Source organism: Ranitomeya imitator, chromosome 2, assembly GCF_032444005.1.
Source record: "Ranitomeya imitator isolate aRanImi1 chromosome 2, aRanImi1.pri, whole genome shotgun sequence".
Lineage (NCBI taxonomy): Eukaryota > Metazoa > Chordata > Amphibia > Anura > Dendrobatidae > Ranitomeya > Ranitomeya imitator.
In genome coordinates, this window is record NC_091283.1 from 785,999,256 (window position 1) to 786,013,801 (window position 14,546).

The window sequence follows — 14,546 nt, forward strand, 5'->3', positions numbered from 1 at the left end:
TATTTAGTTTGGAAAAATGAAGACTAAGGGGTGATCTTATGTTAATGTATAAATATATGAGGGGACAGTACAAAGACCTTTCTGATGATCTTTTTAATCATAGACCTGAGACAGGGACAAGGGGGCATCCTCTACATCTGGAGGAAAAAAGGTTTAAGCATAATGACAGACGCAGATTCTTTACTGTAAGAGCAGTGAGACTATGGAACTCTCTGCCGTATGATGTTGTAATGAGTGATTCATTACTTAAATTTAAGAGGGGACTGGATGCCTTTCTTGAAAAGTATAATGTTACAGGTTTTGTATTAGATTCCTTGATAGGGCGTTGATCCAGGGAACTAGTCTGATTGCCGTATGTGGAGTCGGGAAGGAATTTTTTTCCCCAAAGTGAAGCTTACTATTTGCCACATGGGGTTTTATGCCTTCCTCTGGATCAACATGTTAGGGCATGTTAGGTTAGGCTATGGGTTGAACTAGATGGACTTAAAGTCTTCCTTCAACCTTAAGAACTATGTTACTATGTTACATCTGTGATGTCACAGCAGCGTACCAGATAAAACACATTCGTGATGTCACAGCGGTTTTCCAGATAAAACACATTCGTGATGTCACAGCCGCTTACCAGATAAAACACATTTGTGATGTCACAGCAGCTTTACTGACAGCTAACTACTAGACAAATTTGTGATTTTATATCACCAGCATAAAGGACCCTTGAACAGGCAGCATTCATCGGTTTATAGAAAAAATTATTTCCAAGTGAAACAGTGGTCGCCATAAACCATCCCAGTTAATTGTTCTCTAAAATATATACACTCACAACTGATTCAACTTAAAGACATTACTATTTTTTTTTTTGTGGTGGTGGGGGGGTGGGGACGGGGCCTTCGGGGACCCCTCGGCAGCTGCATGGTGTGTCCACCCCGGGATACTTCAGTGTATCCATTTTATACAAATAGAGCAGAATGAATGATTATGTAATAAGAGGTTATCACACGACAATGACTTTTTCATATGCACTATTACACATCATAAAGAAGGTCATCATGAGGACTCGGCGCGCCATTCATTTCAATGGCCATCATGCAAAATGCTACATTTCCTTTGCAGTGGCTGCTGCAGGAGAAATGTAAACCTGTCCATGGCTTTCCCCAGCAGTGCAAGCTATGGGGACAGAAACTATGCCACAGAAAGGGGATGCACACACGTCCTGCACCATCTCTGCAGTTGTCTAGGACAGTGGGAAACCTTCTTGTTTTCATGCCTGGGTAAGGCTGGATTGACAAATGTGAAAGCAACAAAAATATATAAAAGCCATATATCTGTCATATGCAGAAATTATACCTTTTTCTTACGATCCCTGGAGCGTTTCCTGTGCTTCTTTTTCTCCTTAGCATCCTCTTCTGCATTAATTTCAAGATCCCTGTTCTTCTTTAAGTGGGATGCTGCGTGAGCCATTATGAGAAAGAATATCCCATGTAGCAACCGTCCCTTGAAAAAGATGCTCTACCCTTATGCACCTTCTATCCAGCTTGACAAGAAATACTCCAATACAACAAATAGAAAGACAGAGCTAAAAGTCTAAGGATGAGGATGAGGATGAGGAGCTGTGTAAATATCCAGAGCTTATATCCCGTCTTGTACTTCCCTGTACCTGGTGCATTCCCAAAGACAGCTGAATCAGTGTGCAGGACGACTGCAGTATCCCCCTACTACCAGCTGGAAGTGCCTATGTGATCCCAGTAAGGGGGGATTGCTCCTAATGGTGCTCTATGCAGAGGAACACTAATGTGCTGCACGGAAACCAATCGTCATAAAATTCATGGACAATTGACAACTTTTTTTCCAGGGTCTATGAAAAAATTCATGCCTGTGATGTTTTTGGAAGCTAAAGGTACCTGAGCAGATAATTCTTATTATTTTACTACTCATTTAAACTGCAGCTAATGTGCTCAGGACAGTATATTAGAGACATATACGTTGGCTGTCTGTGATTTCTGCATTGGCTGCCAGAAAAAAATTAGAGATAAGGCTTGGCAACCCTCATGTAGAGCTGCAAATGCAACGTCCCGGAATCACCATCTGCTTCCCTTAGCTTAAAGTAAAAACAGCTAATGCATCCTTGTGTAGGTGTCTGGACCCAAGATGCAGAGCCCTCATCTCTGGCCATTTCGCGGTCTCCATTGGGATAGACATCTTTTTTTTTTTTTTATTGCAGCACAGAACAGCAACACGGAGCAGTTATGGCTTCTGGCAGAACCACTACTCTATATAATAAGGTATCGGTGTTGCAAGAAGCCATGATCGGCTCCCTGTCCTGCTGCTCAGCGCCTTTTCTATGACACAACCTGTGCAATGATGTCATTTTTCTGGCGGTGTCATGTAGGGGGTAGGCTGGGTTCATGAAGACGCTGTGGCAACAGGGGAGTTCTTATGATGTTGTTTGGAGTTTGATGTAGTGATGTTGATCTGTGAATATTTGTGTGATAAAAAGGGGTTTTACTATATTCATATGGCCGGTATGTATTCAGTTCACCTATAGGCTATGCCTAAGGCCGTCCCCGGGAATGCGGGAGGTCTGTCCACTAGGAGGACCACACTAAGTACAGGAATAAAGCTTACACTACAATAGGGATTAGATAGTTAATAGAGTTGGGATTAGCCAACAGTTTGGGAGGGGTGAGACCAATTTTATAAGAAAAGGTTTCCGGGTTACAGCGAGATAGAGTCTAGAACTCAGTCAAGTGCAAGCTCAAAGAGAGAGTCTAGGGAGAGTGGAAGTAAGCTGGACAAGGCAGCAGTAACAGGTGCTAGAAGATTCAGATGCAGCAGAGCCAAACAGGTGTTGTCAGGTCAAGCTTACCCACCGCATGAGAGCACAGTTGAAGTTTCGACTGGTCGCCCCTGCAGTCTTGGGCTTGAGAAAGAGGTATTGAGTGCCATACCCCTGTTCACCTTTGTGAGGAAGATGCCAGAGAAAGGGAAGGATGGTGGCTCTCTGGGAAGCTGTTATGCCGGGAGGAGGGTCCCTAGGGTCAACAAGAGCAGCTGGGCTGGGGACAAGTCGAGCAGTAAGGAGACAAAGACTGACAGACCAGGAAACAGAGGAAACATCACTAAAATGGGACTATGTCTTATGTATGCTGCAGCTGTGTGTAACCAAATTGCACAGTAAAGCTGAACCTGCTATCCCAGACCCAAGTTCTCCTGTCTTGTCTGAAGCTACAGAGTGGATCCGATCCCATGGATGGGGAGGTAGAAGGTACAAGGTAGAAGGAACAGTGAGTAAAGAAGAAACTCCACCGCACCACACTCTCATAACTGACACCTGTTTAGAAGAGGGGTTTCAGGGCAACCAGTAATCAGTGTTGGCCCACAGCAAACCGCCGGCCCTGTGCCACCCTTCATGTGGAGCTGCGAGCAGGGTCAGGCCCTGGAAAAATGAAGAAAAAGAAGAAACAATCAAGTAAAGCATTAACTACCTTAAAGACGATAAAGATGGCATACAGTAACTTGAACTCCAAAATGGCAGATGGTGGCTCGATTCCCAAGATAGCGGACAGCATCATGAGACTCAAGATGGCAACTACGGGGGGTCCGAAGAAGGGAGACCCATACCATCGTGGGAGTGGTTAGTGTCCAATGGCGCGAAAATCGTGTGCCCAGCCCACTGGAAAAACAGCCTACAAGAGGTGTTTTGGATCCAGGATCCATCCCAGAAAAGGTGTGGTGGCACAGAAGAAGGTGCAACCCAGGAAGAGATACGCCTCACCTGGTAAGAGACGATGAGATCAGGGGGCTCGTTTTAAGGTGGAGTCGAGAGGAGTGAAAGTGGACAGAGAAGAGATGTTGAGAGATCCTGAAAATGAGTTGCGCTAGTCTTAATTCCCAAGAGGCCGAGGCGATGGACTGTCTTCCGGATAAGAAGATGATATACCTCACCACCCCAGGGGTCGCCGCCTGAAAGATTCCCTACGGGGCCAAAGAAAAAGATTCTTCACTGGTCATCACGGTTTACTGGGAGGCCATACCACATCCAGAAGTGGGACTTATCCAGCACGAGGTTCGGCTTGTGTATTGGAGCCGGATGAATGAGGAAGAAAAGATGCCAGCTAGTGATGAGCAAATATACTAGTTATCCGAGAATTCCTGAGCACGCGTGGGGGTCCTCCGAGTATTTTTTAGTGCTCGGAGATTTAGTTTTCATCACCTCAGCTGAATGATTTACATCTGTTAGCCAGCTTGATCACATGTGGGGATTCCCTAGCAACCACGCAACTCCCACATGTACTTATGCTGGCTAACAGATGTAAGTCATTCAGCTGCGGCAATGAAAACTAAATCTCCCAGCACTAAAAAATACTCGGAGGACACCCGAGCGTGCTTGATAAATCTCGAGTAACGAGTGTATTCGCTCATCACTAATGCCAGCTTTAGAATATGTACCACTCTGAAAGTCAGTGTACTCCCCCTGGGCCATCCAAATCACCCCAAGTGGCTGAAGAGGAGGAGGATATTCCCCTGCCTGCCCCCCTTTCCCTGCCGCTGTCTTCAGCTTGGATAGTGGACGCTGGGACCCCCCGATCCCAGAGCTCCCCAACGTAGGTCAAAGAGAGGATGCAGGTTGACCGAAGTGGGCCCAACTGAGGAGCAGTGTACTGAGGGGTGTGTGGTTGACATTAACCATATGAAAGGGTATGGTTTCATTAAAGAACAAGGTACGGATGATGAAGTATATGCTAATTATTTAGGAGGCATATTGATTGCTTAATTTATATACAGGGGATCAGTGGTGTCTTCATCTATATTGGAGCGCAGTGGGGGCTTACTGTATATTTAGGGGTCACAGTTGTGATTACATATGTACTAAGGAGGCACAGTGATTGCTTCATATATTTTTAGGGTGCATATTGGTGCCTACACGTTTATTCAGGTCTCAAGAGAGCACATTGGTGGTGCCTTTTATATTCAGGGGCAGTGGTGGATTCCTTCAAATTTAGAGGAGCACAGTGGTGGCTTCAATTATTTTCAAGAGGCAGAGTGGTAACTTTATATTCAAGAGGTAAAATGGCTACATTTATAGTTAGGGGGCCCAATAACTAATTTTACACACATGGGCACAGTGTCAGTTACCTATTTTAATGTAATAATAGAGGCACAATGACTAGTTAAATATTCATAGGGGGCACAGTGCCTACATATATATTCCATGCTACATATATAGGTAGGATGTAAGACTAAAGCACTGGCATAATGGCCAATTTCTCAGAAGCCTCCAATATCTAGTTGACTTCACTACCCTTTTTAAAGTGCGTGCAGTATTGATTTATTATATATTGTATTGTAGCTGGCCTCCGTTATGCTTGTTTCCAAAAATGGAGAGAGGCAACAAGGGCTATTACATGCCGTGATTGTTCCCTGGTTCATCAGATTATGAAAATCTACATCCACAATTCCAAAAAAGTTGGGACACTGTGTAAAATTTAAAGAAAGCAAGAATTAAGTGATTTGGAAATCTTTTGTAACCATGTTTTATTCAGAATAGAACATAAAACACAGACCAGAAGGTGGAAATTAGAAATTTCATTTTAAAAAGATAACGGATTTAGAAATTGATGGCAGCAACTCGTCTCAAAAAGTTAGGACAGACTTAACAAAAGCCTGGAAAAGTAAGTGTTACAAATGAAAAAATATCTGGATGGTAAATTTTCAACTAAGTCACTTGACTGCATGTAAAAAGAGCATGTTAGCGGCTAAGTTTCTCAGAAGCAAAGATGGTCAGAGGTTCATCAATCTGTGAACAACTGCATCTAAAATTTGTGGAACAATTTCAGAAAAATGTTCCTCAATGTAAAATTTAAGGATTCTCTGGTGCCGGCACCGGGAGCAGGCACTCATGTCACCGCAATTATGCTATAAGCAAGCATATAAGCATACTCCATACTCCAGACCACATTCCGACTACATATCGCACACTTCTGGTCACTTGACTGTCCGATCTCCGGTCGGGTCCGTTACTGGAAAATCCTCACATATAGTGACTACAGACTTTTGTGAAAAACCTGGACAACCCCTCTGAAGCTTTATCACACAAGAAAAGAAGCCATGTATTAATCCCATCCCAATCTTGGACGTACTCAGTATGACCTGATTGGGAGATGCCTCCAAACCTTGGAAGTATTGGGTACGTCCAAGAGATTCTGCGAGCACAGAAGTTGTGCACGCGCGATTGCCGCCATGTGGTCAGCTAATATAATAGCTGACACCCACATGCACTGCCAGGAGTGGTGCCTGCACCATTCCTGGCAGCTTCACCCACTAAATGCTGTGATCGATACCGATCACAGCATTTAGAAGGTAGGAAGAGGAAGCCCTCAATGACCTCCGATCGGCACCCCTACGATGAATTAATCTCTGGGGCCCGATTACTGACACGACATCTGGGTCATCAGGCTCTAGCAAGCTTGTTAGTGTTAGCTTGTGTGAGAGCAGACTGACAGTTGTAATACATTACATCTATACCTGTAGATAAATTCCCAAAGAGGTATAATTTCCAAAATAGGGTAACTTGAGAAGGGATCTAGTTTCCAAAACAGGGTCACTTGTGGGGGGTTTCCACTGTTTAGGCACATTAGGGGCTCTCTAAATGCGACATGACACTCGCAGACCATTCTATCAAAGTCTGCATTCCAAAATGTCACTCCTTTTCTGAGCCCTACTGTGAGGCCAAAAAGCAGTTTTCCCCCTCATATGGGGTATCTGCGTACTACCGTTAAAATTGCACATTTTGCTAATTTTGTGTTCCATTTTCTCATGTTACCCTTGTGAAAAGAAAAAATTTAGGGCAAAAAGATACTGTACGTTTTGTGGAAAAAAAATCAGATTTTTTATTTTCACGGTTCAACGTAATAAACTTCTGTCAAGCACCTGGGGGTTCAAGGTGCTCAATACACATCTAGATAAGTTCCTTGAGGGGTGTAGTTTTGAAAATGGGGTCACTTGTGGGGCTTTTTCACTGCCTAGGCACATCAGGGGCTTTTCAAACGGAACATGGCGTCCGCTCTTGATTCCAGCCAATTTTGTGTTCAAAAAGTCAAACGGTGCTCCTTCCCTTCTGAGCCCTGCCGTGCACCCAGACAATAGTTTTCCTCCACATATGGGGTATTGGCGTACTCAGTAGAAATTGCACAACAATTTTTTGGGGTCCATTTTCTCCTGTTACCCTTGTGAAAAATAGATTGTGATCTAAAGTAAAATTCTTGTGAAAAAAAGGTTAGATGTTAATTTTTTCCTTTGACGTTCCATTAATTCCTGTGAAGCACCTGAAGGGTTAATAAACTTCTTGAATGTGGTTTTAAGCACCTTAAGGTGCTTCACAGGAATTTTTGTAATGTAGAAAAAAATGAGCATTTCACTTTTTATCACAAAAAATTTACTTCAGATCCAAATTTTTTTATTTTGAAAAGGGTAACAGAAAAATAGACCCCAAATTTTGTTGTGTAATTTCTCCTGAGCATGCCTATACACCAAATGAGGGAGAAAGTCACTGTTTGGCCGCACATTACCTCTCGGAAGGGAAAGAGCGCTAATTGACTTTTTGTATGTAAAATTTCCTGAAACAATTGGCGGACACTATGTCGCGTTTGGAGATCCCCCGATGTGCCTAAACAGTGAAAATCCCCCACAAGTTACACCATTTTGGAAACTAGACCCCTCAGGGAACTGTTCTAGATGTGTGGTGAGCACATTGAACCCTCAGGTGCTTCACAGAAGTTTATAACGTTGAGCCATAAAAATAAACATCAAATTTTCCCCACAAATATGTCTTTAGCACAAAATATTGCACTTTCATAAAGCTAACAGGAGAAATTGCACCATGTTGTTGTGCAATTTCACCTGAGTACGCTGATACCCAAAATGAGGGAGAAAACTACTGTTTGGGTGAATGGCAGAGCTCAGAAGGGAAGAAGCGTCATTTGACTATTTGAATGTAAAATTTCCAGGAATCATTAGCAGACGTCATGTCCCATTTGGAAACCCCCCACAAGTGACCCCATTTAGGAAACTAGACCCCTCAAGGAATGTATTTAGATGCGTGGTGAGCACATTGAACCCACAGGTGCTTCACAGAAGTTTATAACGTTGAGCAGTGAAAATAATAAAATCCCATTTTCCTCACAAAATTTTTTATTTTAGCCCCAAATTTTGCATTATTATAAGGGTAAGAGGAAAAATTTCACCATACAATTTGTTGTGCAATTTCTCCTCAGTACGCCGATACCCTATATGTGGGGGAATACTACTTCTGAGGCAGTGGAAATCTCAGAAGGAAAGAGGCGCCATATTGGAGTTCAGATTTTGCTAGAATGGTTTGAAGGTGCCGAGTCCCTGAGGTGCCAGAACAGCAGAATCCCCCTATATGTGAACTCATTTTACAAACTACACTCCCCAATGAATTCATCTAGAGGTGCGATGGTCATATTGACACCACATGTGCCTCTCAGAATTTTATACCACTGGGCAGTGAAGAAAGAATAAATTACATTTTTACCACTAAAATGTTGTTTTAGCCCCAATATTTAATTTTTTCTAAGGGCTAATAGGAATTTGTTTTTACAACAAACTGAGGTCCATTTTTTTCCTAAGTGCGCCAATACCCTACATGTAATCTGGAAATATTTTTCAGGCACAGTGCAAAGCTCAGAAGGCAAGGAGTTCCAGATTTTACTGTTATGGTTTGCAGGTGCCATGACCCATTGGGAGAGCCCATGATGTGCCATTACAGCAGAATCCTCCTCTATGACCCCATTTTACAAACTACACCTCTCAATGAATTCATCTAGGGGTACAGTGATCACACTGACACCACGGGTATGTCACAGAATTTTATACCATTGAGCAGTGAAGAAAAAATAACTAGTTTTACAACCAAAATTTTGTTTTAGCCCCAGATTTTACATTTTCACACAAGAAGTGGGTAAAATGGCACCCAAATTTGTCCCACAATTTCTACTGAATGTGGCAATACCCCATATGTGGCTGAATAGTACTACTTAGCCATATGGAGAGACTCGGGAGGAACAGAGAGCTATTTGCCTCTTGGAGCGCAGATTTTCCTAGAACAAAAAAAAAAGAGCATGAACCGCACATCCCAAAATCATACGTTGATCTAAAGCCGCTAGTGCGGTTCATGCTCTTTTTTTTTCCTTTTTGCAAAGCATGTTCTAGTCTTCTTCTTGGACCAGCACTCCTCCCATTTGGCACAGGTCATTTTAATTAGCAGGAGACTGCAAAGTAAGGGGTCTAGCCCATTTTGGCTCTCACTGAAGAGCTGGAGGAAGGTGAGCTTCAATGCTCCTTTCATTTTGGTGTTGGTGCTGTGTGGCGGCCATTGTTGCTGTGGCTTTGTGCTGGTGGGGCGGCACGGTCTCGCAGCATGGGTGCTGTGGGGCAACAGGCCGTCTGCCCTGCTGGTGCGTGGCTGCTGTGGCGGTGGTCGCCGCACGGCTCCGCTCCGTTAGGGCGATAGGACCCACTACGAGGTTTTCCGTGAAGTGGCTGTGGGCTTCATACAGTCTGATCAGAATGTTAAACTGAAAACCTCATATTCAGTTATATAAATTTTTGCCTAGCGGCTTTAGATCAACGTATGATTTTGGGATGTGCGGTTCATGCTCTTTTTTTTTCCTTTTTGCAAAGCATGTTCTAGCTTTCTTCTTGGGCCAGCACTCCTCCCATTTGGCACAGGTGATTTTAATTAGCAGGAGACTGCAAAGTAAGGGGTCTAGCCCATTTTGGCTCTCACTGAAGAGCTGGAGGAAGGTGAGTTTCAATGCTCCTTCCATTTTGGTGCTGGTGCTGTGTGGCGGCCATTGTTGCTGTGGCTTTGTGCTGGTGGGGCGGAGCGGTCTGGAGTCATGGGGGCTCAGTCTCGCAGCATGGGTGCTGTGGGGCAACAGGCTGTCCGTCCTGCTGGTGCGTGGCCGCTGTGGCGGTGGTCGCCGCACGGTTCCGCTCCGTTAGGGCGATAGGACCCACTACGAGTTTTGCCGTGAAGTGGCAGTGGGCTTCATACAGTCTGATCAGAATGTTAAACTGAAAACCTCATGTTCAGTATATAAATTTTTGCCTAGCGGCTTTAGATCAACGTATGATTTTGGGATGTGCAGTTCATGCTCTTTTTTTTTTCCTTTTTGCAAAGCATTTTCCTAGATCAGTTTGCATACTCCCTATACACAGCCCCTAATTGCTAGAAGAGCAGAATACCCCCTCAAGTGACCCCATTTTGGAAACTGTACCTGTTGGGGATGGGTAATTTTTCAACAGGTGGAGTGATGATTTTGACTCCATGGGTATTTTCCAGAGACAAGCAGCAATCAATGTTGCTGAGTGAAAATTGAAAACTGTTGCAGTAGTGACCAGTACGTTGCAGTCACCAGTATGTTATGCCTATCCCGTGCTTCTGGAGACATTCACCCATAAGTTAGGCGGGCTCTCATCACTTCAGAAATGCCAAAAGTGGACAATGTATGTGGTTTAGGTACACTGTGGGGCTCAGAAGGGAGGGGGAATTTGGATTTGGGAGCGGAGAATTTGCTGAATTTCTTTTGGGGGCGAGGAGCCATTTCGGTTTTCCGGAGACTTTGTGCTACCAGTAACATGGAAGCCCCCTACATTTCCGTTAACAGATGACATACCTGAGTAGGGACTTGATTTTTTTGTGGACTGAGTTGAAGCTTTTATTGGGAACATTTTACACAACCTTTGGGATCACATTTATCCAATGCTCTACGCTGACCACTTAGTGACATGATTCAGATGAAAACCCCAATTGATCCATTCACTAAAATGAGGCAGCAGAGTTACTCTGGACTCCGTCTGGCCTCTGTTCCGTGGTGTCCTTTTCAGAAATGCACAAAACTGTGGCCAACAGCACTTTTTATGCAATCCTAAAAAGACGGTCACCGCCAAATCACAGGTCAGACGACTTTCACAGTGCCTCCATCTGCCTCATTATACGCAATCTTCTGCTAGAGGTTCAGTCTGAAACACGTATTTCATAGATTTACACGGAAACCCTGGTGTAAGCGCTCAGTGCAGAGCGCAGGATAAATGTGCACCAAGCCTTACTGCGATCTTTGGGAGGCAGACTGAAAAAATCAACAGCACGTGAAGAATTTGTTTTCATTTATTTTTTATGCCATTCCTCGTGTGGTATAAGTGATTAGGCGACTTTATTCTTTGGGTCGGTGAAATTGCAGAGATACCAGATTTATATTGATCGGGTTTTTATGTTTGGCTGCTATCACACACTAAAAGGTGCTTTTTATTTCAAAATATAGTTTTTGCATCACCACATTTTGAGAGCTATAATTTTTTCATATTTTGGCCCACAGAGTCATGTGCGGGCTTGTTGTTTGCAGGACAAGTTGACGTTTTTAATGGTACCATTTTCGGGCACACATCATTTTTTGATGGTTTTCTATTCTGATTTTTGGGTGGCAAAATGCCGTGTGTGGTAAAATTGATAAGGCAGTTTTATTCTTTAGGTCAGTTCGATTACAGCAATACCTTATTTATATCTTTTTTTTATGTTTTGGTGCTTTTACACAATAAAAACTTTTATATAAAAAATAATTATCTTTGCATCACTTTATTCTGAGAGCTATAACTTTTTTTTATTTTTCCGCTGATGGATATGTATGGCAGTTTGTTTTTTGCTTGACAAGATGACATTTTCAGCGGTACCATGTTTATTTATATCCGTCGTTTTGAACCCTTTTTTCCACTTTTTGTTCGGCAATATGATGGTAAAGCATTGCTTTTTCCCTTGTTTATTTATTTTTTATGGGGTCGGGTCATTGCGCGACAATACCAAATATTGGTACTTTTATTGTTTTTTTCGTACAAATATTTATTTATAGATACAATATCTTTAGATTCTTTTTATTATTTTTGATACTTTTTATAGTTTTACAATTATTTAAAAAAAATATTATTTTTTTTACTTTTTTACTTTGTGCCAATATGAGACCTATCATTTTTTGCAGGCTGCTTGCTTGTGTAGTATGGGGATGCAGCAGCATCTCCATGCTGTAGAAACTGTCAGCTCTGCACTGACACAGAAACCAAATCCAATCCAAAGGCGGGGAAGCTGTCATCCCTCTGCCGACTCCTGGAATGCTGCGATTGTTTTTGATAGCAGCATTTAGGAGGTTAAAATGCCGGGAGCGGTGTGTGACTGGTCCTGGCACTTTAGTGCCGGGTGTCAGCTGTCAGAATCAGCCCGTGTGTGCGGGCGATCGTCATGCAGTAATAATATGTCCCTGGTCAGATAGGCGCATGGCACAGGGACGTATTATTACGACAAATGTCAGAAAGGGGTTACATTTTCCATCACTTCCTTGACCATACAAACCGTATGTGCCTAATATTTAATACATCCTCCCTTACTATACCAAGCTTAGCATCTCCTTGAAGGGGTTATCTGGGGATATTTCATTCTTTTTACTATGGGCCTAAGAACTAAAAGGCAAGTAGTTGCTACGTACATGCTTGCTGTGCCCAGCGTTGATCTCTGCCAGCACAGATCGGTCACAGACTGTTTTGCTGGTGATTCTATGGCTTCCGCTGATGTTATGTCAACAAAGCAGCATATTTTTTTCAGCCCTACTTTCTTGACGGGGCGTCACTGCTAATATCATACTGACTGACAGCAGGCTCACCTCAACATAACTAAGGGGAACCGGCTGTTAATCAGCCTAACGTGGGCAGTCACGCCCCATCAACCGAGTGGCCAGGATGAGAAAGAGCTGCTTTGTTGATGTGAAGCAGCAGAATCAACAGCAGAAGCGATCCATGTTATGGATCAACTTTGCCAATGCAAGTCTATAGCCCTGTGGGAAAAAAAATGTTGACAGAACCTGAATTTTATCCATGTTCTAGTGTATTTTATTGTAAGAGAATGCAAGAAAATGTTTTCTTAATATAAGAAAAACAAATGGGACATGGATTGCAAAATCTGACACATGGACCAAAAATGGATCCTTTACACTAAAAAGAGGTAAGTTTTTCACATACCTCAAACCTACCTAAAGGGTTTGTACCATCAAGTACATTTCTTACCTTTGCAAAGGGTAGGGGATACATATTTCACCAATGGGGGTCCCATTGCTGGCTACACTCATCTGCTTTCGTTAGCCCCATAGACCAATTAAGTGGAAGCGGGGCCCTGGGCAAAAGGGGCCCTCAATGCTCACAAATTGTACCATCACAAAGAAACAATTCAGCTGTATTTACATGCGCTGAGTCCAGGATGTTAAACTAGTAATCAGCAATATTCACATCTTTGTCTACCGGACTCTTCACACCGGCTAATGAAGAACGAAGTGCACAGAACGATCAATCTGTCGCCTGAAATATGTTAGCAGCACATCTGCAGTTTACACCCGGGTGCGATTGCGGACATGTTTACACCTATGGACTCTCGTCTGCGCTGCCGGGATTTATAAATGCGGGTGCTAGAAACAGTATGTGACAACAACACTGTATGTTATACACACAGGTATACACAGAGTACATACGCACACGTTTGTATATGTGGACCAGATACTTGCACACACAAAGCACATACATACAGACACATGCATGCATAGAGCACATACATACAGACATACTTAGAGACATGCATGCACATACATACAGAGACATGAATTCACATAAATACAAATGCACGCACATACATATACCGTATATGTTGCGGCTGTCAAATGCAGGTGCGCAGACTCAAATATATTATTTGAGCACACTGAAGACACTCTGTTAGCCGCGGAGCATGCTCGGATAACACCTTATGACACGTTTGCTCATCACTAGAGTTGAGCGACCTTGACCTTTTTAGAGTCGAGCCGGGTTTTGCGAAACCCGACTATGTCCAAAGTCGGGTCGAGTGAAATCGGCCGATTATGACGTAAAGTCGGGATCGACCGAAACACGAAACCCAATGCAAGTCAATGGGGCAGCATAGTCGGCAGTGAGTGGGGGCCAGGAAAACACCTAGAGTGCCCATTTTAATGTCAAAACCATCCATTCTTCTTAATGAAGCTTGTCAAGCGTAATTTACCTTATAATAATTGGAAGGCATTTGAAATTGGGGGTCATTTGGCTAAAGTTGTGGGGGGTAGGGCTGGTTCAAGTAATTAGTGGGCCCAGGAAATCTGGACCACGTCACGGCAGTGGAGCAGGGAGAGGTAAGTATTTCAACTTTGCAAGTGCTGTGAACCTGAGCAAGCAGGGGGGGCCCACTCGTTGGCATTGGCACTGGCACAGGGCCCCTCAAAGTACAGCGGTGTGTTTGCACGGCGGGGGCGCCTCCCACCGGCAGCAACACTTTTGCGTACTATGAGAGGCCCTGTGCCAGTGACGTCGCCAACTAGTATTCCTCCCCCCACCTGATGAAGGAACCTGCACTTTCATCTGCACCTTCCTCTTTGTCCCCGTGTAAGGTGGTATGGTATGCGGGAAGAGCAACCTGACTTTCAGCAGGG

At 43.6% G+C, this 14,546-nt stretch overlaps 1 protein-coding gene across 7 annotated transcripts in view; it reads right to left on the reverse strand.

The window, feature by feature from the left end:
- ANK3 (ankyrin 3) overlaps positions 1-14,546 on the reverse strand; it is an 853,965-nt gene that overhangs the window by 434,327 nt on the left and 405,092 nt on the right. The window contains exon 1 of one of the 7 annotated variants that reach the window (XM_069753572.1): positions 1,345-1,473. The exons of the other annotated variants lie outside the window; for them this stretch is intronic. Coding sequence (XP_069609673.1) covers positions 1,345-1,458 — 114 coding nt within the window. The 5' untranslated portion in view covers positions 1,459-1,473. Of the gene's footprint in view, positions 1-1,344; positions 1,474-14,546 lie in introns of those variants that run through there. 7 annotated transcript variants of the gene reach the window in all.